The sequence below is a fragment of the Ranitomeya variabilis genome, chromosome 6, assembly GCF_051348905.1.
Source record: "Ranitomeya variabilis isolate aRanVar5 chromosome 6, aRanVar5.hap1, whole genome shotgun sequence".
NCBI lineage: Eukaryota > Metazoa > Chordata > Amphibia > Anura > Dendrobatidae > Ranitomeya > Ranitomeya variabilis.
Genome location: NC_135237.1, coordinates 189,618,575 through 189,633,358, shown reverse-complemented (window position 1 = coordinate 189,633,358; position 14,784 = coordinate 189,618,575). Strand labels below are relative to the sequence as shown.

The 14,784-nt window shown below is 47.6% G+C and overlaps 1 protein-coding gene across 2 annotated transcripts in view; it reads left to right on the top strand.

The window, feature by feature from the left end:
• The window catches only part of TRANK1 (tetratricopeptide repeat and ankyrin repeat containing 1), a 216,858-nt gene that overhangs the window by 188,234 nt on the left and 13,840 nt on the right, over positions 1-14,784 (top strand). For both annotated transcript variants that reach the window (XM_077269326.1, XM_077269327.1), the window contains exons 18-20: positions 2,509-2,597; positions 6,235-6,338; positions 6,450-6,582. In XM_077269326.1, the coding sequence (XP_077125441.1) occupies positions 2,509-2,597; positions 6,235-6,338; positions 6,450-6,582 (326 nt within the window). The remainder of the gene's footprint in view (positions 1-2,508; positions 2,598-6,234; positions 6,339-6,449; positions 6,583-14,784) is intronic.

The window sequence follows — 14,784 nt, the reverse complement described above, 5'->3', positions numbered from 1 at the left end:
GTGCACTCCGCATGTGCTGGTTGCTGCCAAAACTGACCTAAAATGGCATATGCCAGACAAATGGGCCAGTCAGAGTGGCTATTTGAGAGAAAGGCCTCATTTTGTCATGTGACCGCAAGTAGGCGATATGCTTTCTCCCGGCCACCTTGTGACTAGATATGTGCAGCCTCTCTCAATTGACTTGTCAGGCGTTGAAGAATCCTTCCTGACAGCGTGCACTGTACGCTCTGTGAGGATTTACAAGTCTGCAGTCACATAGAGTGGCTAGAGACTTTCATGCCAAACCTGGACAACCCCTTTAAATACAGGATTGTTTATCATGTTTCTATGATCCTATGACTACAAGGAGTCAGATATTATATCAGCCACATATTGTAATGTCAGGTGTGCTGTAGCACTTGTGAGATTCAGTGTGAGTTATTTCAGACAGATCAGGTCACGCTGAAGCCTAATCTCGCGTAACAGTATGGCCCAATCTGTAAGAAGAACAAGCTGCGGTAATAACTCTCTCTGAAGCTCAGCAGTGTGACCATGACCGCCACAATAAAGAATCCTGCACTGGATTGTTCTGAAGGTGAACCGCATCTTGCCACTAAACCTCAGGGACTGTAGTGCTTCCTTCCTGCACCCTCCCAAGTTGACAAAGCTGCTACATCACATTTTTCTAGCAGCAGTATACACAGTATTAAAACTACCTCTCAACTATAGATCCTGCTTACTGGATATTAGCCTGATTTGAAGGTGCAAAGCGAATATTGATTTCACGATTCTGGGCAAAATTACAATTGTTAATGTTAAAATTAAAGGTGTTATTCGGAACTTTGGATGTTTTTTTCAGCTCAGGCAGTCCGTCTCCTGCTTCATTTCACCTCACGCCAGCAGAGCAGCTCTTTCTCTCCTGGTCTGCTCTGTTACAGGACATCACTACCTATGACCTGCTGATTGACAGCCGCTCTTCACAGGCAGCGGGGAACTGGCTATCAATCAACATGACATTGACAATGACACCCAGTCGACTATGCAGAGCAGAAGTCAAGATGCTGCTCTGTCGACGTGATGTTAGCAGAAGCATGAGAATCACTGTCAGGAGCGGCCTGTGGCTACACTGAGCCTACAGAGATTGTCACTGGGCAGAACAGACAGGTAATTGGCAACTATCTGCCGGTTAGTTCTCTGTGTATATATATACACAGAGATTAACTAATTATTTGATCCCTTGCTGATTTTGTAAGTTTGCCCACTGACAAAGACATGAACAGTCTATAATTTTAAATAATGGACCCGTGGAAACGCGGTAGCGCAAAACGTCCGTCGTCCTTTCACAGTTCGCGTTCTCCCTTGCTTTCCTGCTAATGACTTGTGTGTCGTAATAAAGACTGGAATTTTACGGACGGCAAGTGCTCTTCATCATTTTTTTTTATGTACTCTCCACATCCATGAATGAGCACCCAGTTTCCTTTTGGGCATATATAAGCAATCCGCTATTTTGTTGTGTGTGACTTATTTGACCCAGTAAGTGCAGTAGGTGCGGATAACTTTTTTCTTGAATTTATCTTTATAAACTTACACAATCAGCAAGGGATCAAATAATTATTTCCTTCACAGTATATACCCATATTTTTCGGACTAGAAGACGCCTGGACCATAATACACACCCCAAATTTTCAGAAGGAAAATAGGGAGAAAAAATTAATGTATCAAATGGGAATCCGTCTTACAGTCCGAATTCAGCTTATCGGGGGGATCGGAGCGCTGGTGGAGTGTGGTTACAGCGGTGTTCGGTAGTCCAGCGATATGACTCCCATCCCAGACTGGTGCGGCACGTTTGGCGCTGCTATAGGTACGGGGGCTCTGCCGACATTTTCTGAAAGCCTGGAGCCCCCGCACATTCATTGCTGTGATGTGGTGGCCTCCGGGAAATCCCATCCCAGGCTGGTGCAGCAGGTTCGGCGGTGCTCTGTGGGGATGCGCCGGCATTTTGTGAAAGCTCGGAGGCCCCGCACTACCATTTCTGCAATGCGATGGCCTCTGTGAAAATGGCCACCCTGGGAAGGGAGTGTGATCATCGCCCTGCAGCGTCAGACCGCTGCACAATTGCCCGACTCCTGCTGCCGCCACACTACTTGTAAGTATATTCCAGCTATAAGATGCACCCCATTTCTCCCCCCAAAAAAATGACGAAAAATACAGTGTATCTAATTGCTATGTTTGAAGCTTTTCATTTGCAAGACAGGTTTTCAATACAAACTTCTGATACTAAAGCTGGATCTGGAACAGTTCCTGCAGCAAAACCCCAGTTTTTCATTTTTCTCCAATTATTTTATATGGAAAAATGGGGAAGGGTATTTTTGTTTGACAAACAGGCATTTGGCAAATAGTAATCAAAGGTGTATGGGCACTTTCAGTCTTTCTCTTTTTTTTCTGAAATTATGCAATAATTCATAGCCCCTTACTCTTATATAGGTAGTAATAGATGATCTCTTTTTCTTTTTTTTTTTTTTCAACCAGATCTGGATGATAACATGTTTGTGAAAACATCCACTAAAAAGGAATGGATCTCTCAAGGAGATTACTATGCAAGCCACCAGTGTTGGAAGGTACCGTAGTTATATTAAAGAAGTAGCTGCTAAAAATTATTTTGTGAATATAATCTGTATAAATTGTATTTAAAAGAAATAAATAGTTGTGTCCAAAATTTTGGCCAGTACTGTACATAACATGCCTAACTCGGGAACTCCAAAATTATGTTTGAGGCAGGGCTCTCTGTTGTGCTGTTCCTTTACCATAAATCGATAAATAGATTGACACCTGGGTATCATTTTCCAATAAATAACATATTTCTGAAAAAAAGTAACAAATGGGTAATTCCATTCCCTAGGTGAACAAGGAATGTCCCTACACTAGCAAAGTAACTGACAGTGAGGACTGTCTAGGCACACTGACACTGCCCCGGTGTGCCCTAGACTGTCTACACTGTCAGTCACTTAGAGTAGGGACACTCCTTGTTCACCTAGGGAATGGAGTTACCCATTTGTTAATGTATTCAGATATTTATTATTTGTTGAACAGAAGTATATACAAGAAAAATAACTTATTATACTCACCTCATACTCAGATGTTTGGTCCTAGGGGCGTCGCTGGTCTTGGTCCGGTACATCCTTTCTTCTTTCAATGCCGTCCTCCTTCTTGTGGATGACATATCCTTGTGTCATCCACACCGCCTCCTCGGCATCGAGCTCTTGCTCCTGACTAGGGCAGAGCAAAGTACTGTAGTGCTCTTTGACCTTTCTCAGCACATGTGCACTGCAGTACTTTGCTCTGCCATCACCAGGGTAGAGAAGTACACCTGCGCAGGAGCGCGATGCCGGGGAGACTGTGTAGATGACGACAATCGTAAGAAGCTGGCAGGCGTCTGACCAAGAACATCGACACCCCTAGGACCGGAGCGCCCGCAGGTGAGTGTAATAAAAGTTATTTTTCTTGTCTTGCAGGTCAGGTTGAGGGCAGATATAAAGCATTATAGAATGCTGTAAATGAGGGCTGGAACGTGGTGGCCGTATCTCGCATCGCTCAAATCTGATGACAGGTTCCCTTTAAAGAGTTTACCCACTTATTCTTAGAATGGTTATCGACATGACATTGTGGCACTTACAGATATGTTAAAATAGAGATTATTTCCTCTTAGATTTGTTAGCCCTGCCTTCCTCACAGACTGCATCATCCAGCAGCCCCCCTCCAATTAAAAACCACTGTGCCTAAGACCGCTGTGTTTTAGTAAGGCTAGGTTCACATCGCGTTAGTGCCATCTGTTTAGAGAAAGCCATGGACAGGTCTGGTCATGTTCTCCTCCTTCAGTTGCCATTTTAAGAAGAGTAGTGCTGTGTAGTCTGTGAGGGATGTTGCTTGAACAATCTGTAAGGCGATGTGCCCACAGTCGGATATAGCAGCGTATTTTTGCTGCGTTCTAATCACGCAGGTAAACCCACATGTGCTCTCTGAACCATGCGGACTTACTGAATGGCTATGAGTAAGACTAATGGGTAATTGACACGTTGCTGCCTGTTAATCCGCACCATGTTTGAGTTTATGCAGTGTCAAATAGAAGCTCAGTGGGCCAGTGGTGTATGTTATGACCTGGTGGGTACGGAGCGGTACTGAGATGACCTGGTGGGCAAAACCAATCATGGACTCACTACGGAGCAGCACTGAAATGACCTGGTGGGTAAAACAAAAATAGGACTAGCTCTGAGGAGGTGGTAACTTTACTGACCGCAATCCCTACTCCTAACACCAACACTAGAAATAGCCGTGGAGCGTACCTAACTCTGCCTAGACGCCTCTGCACAGCCTAAGAACTAGCTACCCCTAAAGATGGAAACGGAAAGCTATCTCGCCTCAGAGAAACCCCCAAAGGAAGATAGCCCCCCACAAATATTGACAGTGAGTGGAGAGGGAAATGACAAACTCAGAAATGAAACTAGATTTTTTAGCAAAGGAGGCCAGTACTATCTAAATAGACAGAGATAGGATAGGTTGCTGTGCGGTCAGTATAAAAACTAAAAGTCCACGCAGAGTTTACAAAAATAACCACCACACCGACTCACGGTGTGGAGGGGCAAATCTGCGACCCCAGAGCTTCCAACTAGCCGGATTATTTCATAATGACAAGCTGGACAAAAGAGACATAAATTGAACTGAACAGAAGGTCATAAGCAGGGAAACACCCAAAAAGTAGCAGACTTATCTTAAGCTGAAAATGGACTGGCCAACAGAGAACTTCAAGGAAAGGACAGAATCCAGAGGAAATACATTGACAGCTGGCATCCACTAAAGCCAAGAGCCCAGTTAAATAACAAGGCCAGGAAACCGATTAGTGAACGCAGCTGCTAAGTTCCACTTGAAACCACCAGAGGGAGCCCAAGAGCAGAACGCCCCAAAATACCATTCGCAACCACAGGATGGAGCCCAAGAACGGAATTCACAACAGGTGTATCTTGGGGGTCAGCCGGAAGGGGGGCGCAGTCGGGCCGCCTAATTCGGCGGTCCGCAGTGTCTCCCCTGGCGGCTTCATTCTGCCGCCCCCGGTCTGGGAGTCAGCTGTTCTCTGCCGAATGTCAAGCTGACAGCCGGCACAGAGAAGCTGCAGAGCGCCGGCTCCCAACGTGTGCAGAGGTGGAGGGGGGCCCCTGCAGAGTGGCTGCGGCGGGCAGGGAGAAATCCCTGCAGCTCCGCTGCCCAGCGATCTGTCTTCCTGTTTCCTCTCACACAGACGCGCCGCTGGATGACGTCATCATTCAGCGGCCGGCTGTGTCAGAGGAAGGCGATGAGATGCTGCGGCAGAGCGCGAGGAGAGGTGAGGTGTGTGTGTATGTAAATGTGTGTGTGAATGTGTGTGTGTGTGTATGTGAAGGTGTGTGTATGTGAATGTGTGGCCCAGTATTGGGGGTGTGTGTGTGTGTGTGTGTATATATATCGCGCTGCAGGGGAATGTGCAGAGAAGTGAATGGTGTGTGTGTGGGGGGGAGGAGAGGGCAATGATGGGGCTGACTGGGAGAGAGCAATGATGGGGATGGTGGAGGAGGAGAGGGCAATGATGGGGCTGACGGGGAGAGAGCAATGATGGGGATGGTGGAAGAGGAGAGGGCAATGATGAGGCTGACGGGGAGAGAGCAATGATGGGGATGGTGGAGGAGGAGAGGGCAATGATGGGGCTGACGGAGAGAGCAATGATGGGGATGGTGGGGGAGGAGAGGGCAATGATGGGGCTGACGGGGAGAGAGCAATGATGGGGATGGTGGAGGAGGAGAGGGCAATGATGGGGCTGACGGGGAGAGGGCAATGATGGGGTTGGTGGGGGAGGAGAGGGCAATGATGGGGCTGAAGGGGGGGCATATGCCCCGGATGCCAGAAACCCTAGATACACCTCTGCAGTGGGCATGGGATTTCTATAACCTGGAACGCAGCGTTTTGGCAGCAGGGCATGTAAGATGCGTCCAGAACATTGCTATTCCGGACCGTGGGCACATACCCTTAAGCTTAAACGTTAGTAGGTGCCGCCAAATCATGTCCCAACATATTTAGAAAAAAATAACCATTATGAATATCCCCTTTAAATAAAAAAGTTTTCAGAGAATGAATGATTTAAATGATTTTAACCTAATAAAAGGTGAATGACGTCCTTTTAAAGCCATTTAGATCTGTAGAACTTTTAAAAGAAATATTGTATATTTTCAGGTTGCTGCAAAGTGTTACCAAAAAGGTGGCGCAATGGAAAAAGAAAAGCTTGCATTTGCCAATGATGAAGTATTAAATCTGCAGACAAAGAAATCCAATGCAAAGTAGGCACCTCCACTTCAGGCTTGTGACAGCCCTCACTTCCAGAACTGTAACATGATGACTTAAGTGTCATGGAACAATCTTTTCCATATATATATATTTTCCCCCCACAGGGTAAAACCTTTGGCTTACTTAAAGCTTGCCAAGACTTACCTGGAATGTCGAGAGCCTAAGCTGTCCCTTAAGTGCCTAATGAGGGCCAAAGAATTTATCCTCTGTGCAGATCTTTGCAAGCGGCTGGAAAAGGTATTACTGTGTTCTAGTTGGGTGATGCCCATTATTTTGCTATTTTATTATCAAAGAAAAATATGTTGTCTGAGTGTTAAAAATGATTTTTATATTGTCTGTATTTACATCATATACTTTTTAGATAAAATGTATCCCATTTCTCTGCAAAAATAAAAATATGGGGGACTTTGATAAATAAGTGTCAATAGGAGTCCATTATATTTCTTAATCCGAGAAATGTTTGTGCATCAAAACCAAGCAGCATATGATCTCTCTTGTCAAATCTGCCACCTCTGTGATACCCTGTGAGTAATTAGGGGGGCGTCTGGCCCATGAGGTCTACCTAACAGTTTGATGATTAAGATGGTTTTCTGAAAACATCAACAAAACCCATCAGGGAAGCAACACTGGTGTGAAATTTAGGGATGAGGGGACAAGATTTTGTGTCCAAATGACAGATGATCGATAAATGCTCGTGCACACTCAGCTTTTCATTCATATTTATGAGAACTATAAGTTCTTCTCTGATGAAAATAGGATCTGCCTGGATGTAGGTGGGGGTCCCAGGTACTGTGACGTTTTATGACATATAAATGACATGCCACATGTCTTTAAAGAGGACAATTCACTTGGATTGTTTAAATTAATCTGAGTACTGCCTCCAATTGGTGCTGCTCCTCCACTGATTGTGGAAGCGTTATTCTTTTTTCTAATGTGCTCCTCCAAGAAGGCAAATGTCCGCTGCAAAGTTCTGTGCTGTACGCCTACCTGGTTGAAGGGAAAACTTGCATAACTTTGAAGGGTATTACTTTTTGAAGAGAGAGGTACAGATGAAAGCAAATGTTTCAAAATCAGAGAAGGAGAACCAATTAAAATAGCTACTCTGATTAAATAATTTAAAAAAAAAGTCAAATGTCCTCTTAAATTTGAAAACCTGTATAAACCCAGGTCAACATGTAGTGTTACAAATTACAAAAAAATAAGAGGCCATCACCATAAGAGGTATGCTGCCCATGTGTATAAAGAAAACAATGTATGAAGAAAGAAAGAAGTTATATAATTAAAGGAAATTTTTCATCACTGTTTTGCCACCTAATCTGAGAGCAGCATAATATAAGAGCAGTGACCCGGATTCCAGTGATGTGTCACTTACTCTGCCGCTTAGTGTAGTTTTGATTAAATCACTGTTTTTTCAGCGTGAGAGGACTAGTAAAGCTGCTGCCATCTGAATGATGAGCTCTGTATAACCCCGCCCCATCACTGATTGGCAACTTTCTAACCATGTACAGTGTAAACAGAATACTGCCAATCAGTGGTGTGGGCGGGGTTATACAGAGCTCAGCATTCAGCTTACTACTAAATCTTCAGCAGAGAAAACAGTGACTTTATCAAAACTGAAGCAAGTAGCCCAGTAAGTGACACATAGCTGAAATCAAGGTCTCTGCCACTATATTATGCTGCTCTCAAATTCCCTGTGAGGTGGGCATAACAAAAAATGCCTATATCAATGTAAAGCATATATTGATGATAATAGTAAAAATGTAATTGTGACAAGATAATAGCTAAAACATTTAAAAAAATGTACACAACAGATGGTCTAATATAAATACCAAAAAAACAAGCACCAGTAATGGTTAGAATAAAAAATGCATTATAGGCCCAGCAATGGAAAGCATAATTAAAATTAGGAATATAGGAAAATATAAATAGTAAAATGGCCGCCGGTGTCAGCTCATGTGCCAATGAGATCTAGGTTGAATGACGAACCGAAATCTGAACCTACGCATGCACATTTACCTGGAGCTCATCGCCGGTGGATCAATGTGCAGAACTGGTACTCCACTACTGCCTTCAATATTTTCCTGAAGCCCACCGCTGTGACCCCGCTCCACCGCTGCCCTCAGTATGGCTAAGTTCAGACTATGACAAGACCCCCCATTTTCACATTAAACATTTTTCTTTTTTCTTCTCTAAATTTGAGGTGCGTCTTTTATGGTCCGAAAAATACAGTAGTCCTTATCACTATATTAAATCTAATAAAATCTATAGTGATTAAATAAAAAAAAATCAGGTGGATGTTTACTTTACACAGATACTATGCACCTGATTCATTATTGCTTCTGTTTGTCCATTTTTGTTTTCCGGATATTTAATTTTCTCCTTATTTAAAGTCTATTTTGTGCGTTTTTTTGCTTTTTTAAAAAAAATTTCCACAGGGTTTGAGGTTTCCAGATATTTTCAGTTGATTCAGTAATTACGACTTTTTAAAAAGACTCAAATTTCTGGAAAAAATGTTGCAAGATTTTAGCTGAACTTGAGTTCTTGCACTAAAAAAATGTTGTTCCACATGTGGCATTTTGAAGGATATGGTGAAAAATGTCCTCAATGAATACCACAAAACAAAAGAAAATTTAGAGGTTTGGAAAAAACAGTGCAACAGTCCTCAAATGGTAGTATGTTCTGAACAAAAAAGTGGGTGACAGAGTAATATATGCTACTCACCTGGGCAGGTTGTCCAGCATACAGGCACAGCACTGCGTGTAAGCCAGGCTTGATAAAGCAGGTGTTGATCACATACTCCATATCAAATCATTTCCAGGAAAGGTAAAAAATATTGCGGCTATATGGCGCCACCAGAAGCAACACAAATTCCTGATTGACAGTTTTCAATAGCAGTACAGCGTATAATTCGACAACACGTTACATGTTGGATTCTCTCTCATCTTCACTGCTGTGCTTTTCTCCATCGCCACATTGGGGGACACAGGACCGTGGGTGTATGCTGCTGCCACTAGGAGGCTGACACTAAGTAAATACAAAAAGGGTTAGCTCCTCCTCTGCAGTATACACCGCCCACTGGCTTCGGATAACACCAGTTCTTGCTTAGTGTCCGTAGGAGGCACACTGCGTCTGTTTTTCTCCAGACGTTTTTATTTTTATTTTTAACTTTATTTTTAATTTGCGCAAGAGGATGATTGGGTGACGGACCCTTTTAAGGGGGCCGATCTCCCCCCCAAACATGAGCACGGCGAGTTTACTCCCCATACACTCTCCTGCGACGTGGGATGTTCGGCCGTGGACTTAGCCCTGTGAAATCCTAGGGGAGCGAGCCCTTAGAATACACAGAGGCCACCTTCCCATGAGCACAGTCCTGCCGCCCTCCCTCTGCACCACCACTGAAGAACAGTGGTGCTGCATGGAGCTCCTCAGTCCCTCTCCACCTCATTATCAAGAGGGCGGCGGATCGAGGTTGACTGCACCTCCCATCATACCTCGCCTGAAGAGAACCTTAAGCGGTGAGTCTAGCAGGGGTGAGGGGGGGCTCCCGAGCGCACCGCGGACTCGGCCGCATCCTGCGGCCGGGCACCGCTACTTTAGTCCCCGGCTTCTGATCCAGCTAGGCCGCGTCTATGCCCACAGCGCGCGTCACGCGCGAGGCCCCGCCCATCGCTTTAGCGCTTCTCGCACATTGCGAGAAGCACCCAACATACTCTCGGTGGCCATATTTGATGCGAGGAAACATTCTGGACGCCGGCTGCACCTTCTCCCGGTCACAACGCTGCAACAGGACCTGGGTAGGTGCGCTGCACACTAACACAGGCCCTCCTCCTCACAGAGTGCTCCTCTTTTTTAGCTGCACATAGGTGCCCCACATCAGCCCTGCACAGAGGTTAGCAGTACAACATGTCTCTGTCTAAACCCTCCAAAAAGTCAGCAAAAACACATACGGTGTTCTTCACTTGCACCTCCTGTCAGGCTGCGCTACCAAGCAGGCATACTGCTCCGCTCTGTAATGCTTGTGACCCTAAATGCGCTCAGGAGCCCCCCACTGCAAACGAGCCCGCGGTGACCAGTCCCCCTGAGTGGGCTTTGTCACTTTCGCAATCTATGGCTTCTTTGACTAAAGCTATTGAGTCCCTCCAGGATCCAACCAGGAGCAGGACCACTAATCCGCCTATTCAGGAAACTTCCCCTACGGCTGCCGAATCTTCAGCCTGCAGGGACCGCTCTCATTCTAAGCACAAGCGGCCATCTAGGAAGCGCACCCGTAGCTCATCCCCCAGGCTCTCTGGTGCCTCGGCGTCCGTTAGCTCCACTTCCCACTCTCGCTCCCCAGGCACCTCTTCCGAACAGGACTCTGATCCTGAGTCTGATGGGCCTCTAGATCTGGAGTCGCCAGGTTTTCAGAGCTCTATAGATAGTCTCATTGAGGCTGTCAACCAGTCCCTTCAGGTTGATGAGGAATCAGCGACCTCCATCATGGATAATTTGGTGTCCTTCAAAAGGAACAAACACGCTCATGGGGTGTTTGCTAATCACCCGGAGTTCCAGGACATAGTCCAGCGACATACGGAGCGCCCAGACAAACGTTTTCAAGGCCAGAGATCTCTGGAGTCCAAATATCCTTTTTCTCCTGATTTCCGCAAACAATTGACAGAATCCCCTCCTGTGGATCCTCCTCTTTCACGTTTGTCCTCAAAAACCCTTCTATCAGTGCCGGACGGATCTTCTATCAAAGATCCCACAGATCGCCTAGTTGTTAGTCTCGCCCGTTCAGTGAGGTTTCAGGCTCGGCACTTTTTCCCTCCTTCACAGCTACCTGGGTAGCCAAAGCCGTGACTTGTTGGGCAGTCTGCATAAGGCCTTACAGAACAGTGATCTTCCTCCTGACATAGCGGAGCTAGCAAATCAAATTTCCTTGGCTGGCGATTACTTAGTAAACGTTTCCCTGGATGCGGCAAACTGCTCTGCACTTACGGCTTCAAACGCCGTGGCGATTCGGAGAGCGCTATGTTTGAGGAACTGGCGAGCGGATTCCGCATCTAAGAAGTCCCTCACGTCCCTGCCATATCTCAGTGGTCGTCTATTTGGTGAAAAGCTGGACAAGCTGATCTCAGACACTACAGGGGGAAAAAGTACTTCCCTCCCCCAGCAGAGACTCAGACAACCGTTCCGACGACAGCCGCAGGCTCGTTTTCGGACCTTTCGAGGAACTTACGCATGGTATTCCTCGGCCAGTTCCTCTGGTTCGGGGCGCCGCGCCGTAAGAGATAAAAGCCCTCAGGCTTCATACAGGCCCAACCATTCCTGGAGGGGCCGCTCCACACAGTCTAGGTCCAGGGGATCCAGACCCCAACCATCTTCTTCTAAATGACTCGCAACCTCTTCCGGACGCCTTCTTTTGTTTCGTCATGACTGGCTTGCAGTCATTCATGATGAGTGGGTCAGGGATCTGGTGTCCTCCGGTTACAAAATCGTTTTTTCCTTCCCTCCAACCCAGTTTTTCGCTTCCCGCCTTCCCAAAGCGGGAATGTGCACTCGAGCTTTCTCCCAAGCCATCGAGTCGCTCCGCCAGGACGGAGTGATTGTCCCTGTCCCTGAGGACGAAAGGTTCCGTGGTTTTTATTCAAATCTGTTTATCCCCAAAAAGGATGGGACAGGACCTAAAGCTCCTGAACAGATTTGTCAAAGTCCGTCATTTCAGGATGGAATCCCTCCATTCCGTCATTGCCTCGATGGAACAAGGCGAATTCTTAGCATCCATCGACATCCGGGATGCGTACCTCTACATCCCAATCTTCCCACCTCACGAAAGGTTCCTTCGCTTCGCTGTCGGACAGGAACATTTTCAGTTCACGGCCTTGCCTTTCGGCCTCGCCACCGCCCCCAGAGTTTTCACAAAGGTCATGGCGGCGGTGATGGCCATTCTACATTCTCGGGGTCTAGTCGTGCTTCCCTACCTAGACGACTTACTAGTCAAAGGCCCATCTTTCCGAGCCTGCGAGGAGTGCGTCCGCATTTCCTTAGGTACTCTTTCTCAGCTGGGCTGGTTAATCAACTTAGGAAAGTCATCTCCTGTTCCAGCTCAACGGATCTCCTTCCTGGGCATGACCCTGGACACCTCCCTAGGGTTGGTGCTTCTTCCTCGGGACAGGGTCTTGGCTCTTCAACAGGGGGTCTGGAAGCTTCTTCAGCCGTCCCCGTGTTCCATCTTTTTCGGCATGAGGTTTCTCGGGAAGATGGTGGCCGCAATGGAGGCGATTCCATTTGCGCAACTACACCTCCGTCCCCTCCAGCACGCTCTGCTGGATGCATGGGACGGGAGTCCGTTTTCCCTCGACCGACTGTGTCCCCTCTCCTCGGGTCAAGCAGACACTCCAATGGTGGATGCTGCGATCCTCTCTTCTTCAAGGGAGGTCCTTCCTCCCAGTCCATTGGCTGGCAGTCCATTCACCACCGATGCCTGCCTCCTAGGATGGGGAGCGGTCTTTCGCCATCACACTGCGCAGGGAACCTGGACTCATCACGAGTCTCGCCTTCCAATCAATATCCTGGAGATACGTGCTATTCGGCTGTCCCTGAAGCAGTTCCACCATCTCCTAGCAGGCCGCCCCATCCGTATCCAGTCGGACAATGCCACGGCTGTGGCTTATATAAATCATCAGGGGGGCACCCGCAGCAGAGCTGCAATGCGCGAGGTAGAGCACATCCTTGGCTGGGCCGAAAACAACCACTCCGCCATATCGGCCGTTCACATTCCAGGAGTGGAGAATTGGGCCTCAGACTTCCTCAGCCGGCAAGGTCTTGCCTCAGGAGAGTGGTTTCTCCATCAGGACATATTCCAACAAATCTGCCTCCGTTGGGGTACTCCGGACGTAGACTTGATGGCTTCCTGGTTCAACGCCAAGGTACCACAGTTTGTGGCCCGGTCCTGGGACCCCAGAGCAATCGGGGCGGACGCGCTAGTCCTTCCTTGGAGTCAGTTCCGCCTTCCTTACCTGTTTCCCCCCTGCCCCTGCTTCCCAGAGTCATCAGGAAGATCAGGGCAGAAGGTGTCCTGGTAATTCTCATCGCCCCAGATTGGCCTCGCCGGGCGTGGTATGCAGGGCTGGTCCAACTCATCACAGACGTTCCTTGGCGACTACCAGATTGTCCAGATCTACTTTCTCAGGGCCCGATTTACCACCAGAACTCCGGGGCCCTGTGTTTGATGGCTTGGCCGTTGAATACTGGGTTCTGTCTCAATCAGATTTTTCCCGTGAGGTAGTTTCCACCTTGATCAATGCCTGAAAGCCTGTGTCATCGCGCATCTACCATCGGACCTGGAGGATCTTTGATTGGTGCAGAAGCAGAGGTCTCCCTCTGATGGCTTTGAACATCCCTACCATCCTGGATTTCCTCCAGTCCGGTCTGGACTCTGGGCTTTCACCGAGTTCCCTTAAAGGGCAGGTCTCGGCCTTGTCAGTCTTTTTTCAACGTAAAATTGCTTCCAAACCTCAGGTCAGAACGTTCTTTCAGGGAGTCTCTCACGTGGTGCCTCCCTGCGAAGCGCCTTTAGAGGCTTGGGACCTTAATCTGGTCCTAGGTGTCCTGCAGGAATCTCCTTTCGAGCCGTTGCAGGACATTTCTCTACCTCTCCTTTCATGAAAGGTGGCCTTTTGTCGTCGCCATTACCTCGATCAGACAAGTCTCGGAGTTGGCTGCTCTTTCCTGTCGGACGTTGTTCCTTATGTTTCACCGGGACAAGGCGGTTCTCAGACCGTCCCCTACTTTCCTCCCAAAGGTGGTGTCTTCCTTCCACCTCAACGAGGATATCGTACTTCCGTCATTTTGTCCTGCTCCAACGCACCGTGTGGAGAAGGCTCTTCACTCCCTAGAAGTTGTCAGAGCTCTCAGAAAGTACGTGTCTAGAACGGCATCTTTTCGACAGACGGATGCTCTGTTCGTGCTCCCGGCAGGACACCAGAAGGGACTGGCCGCTTCTAAGTCGACAATCGCCAGATGGAATCGGTCGACTATTCAAGAGGCTTACCGCGCCAGAGGCAAGCCTATCCCTGCAGGTTTCAGGGCACACTCCACTCGGTCGGTGGGTGCTTACTGGGCTTTTCGGAATCAAGCGTCCACAGAGCAGGTTTGCAAAGCCGCAACCTGGTCTAGCCTGCACACCTTCTCAAAGCATTACAATGTCCATACTCAGGCATCTTCAGATGCAAGGCTGGGTAGGCGTATTCTGCAGGCAGCGATAGCTCACCTGTAGACATCAGGTGCCATAAGTTTACACTGTTGGGTTGTTATTTCCCACCCAGGGACTGCTTTTGGACGTCCCACGGTCCTGTGTCCCCCAATGTGGCGATGGAGAAATAGGGATTTTTGTGTACTCCCCTTAAAATCCTTTTCTCCGAGCCACTCATTGGGGGACACAGCACCCACCCCTGTTTT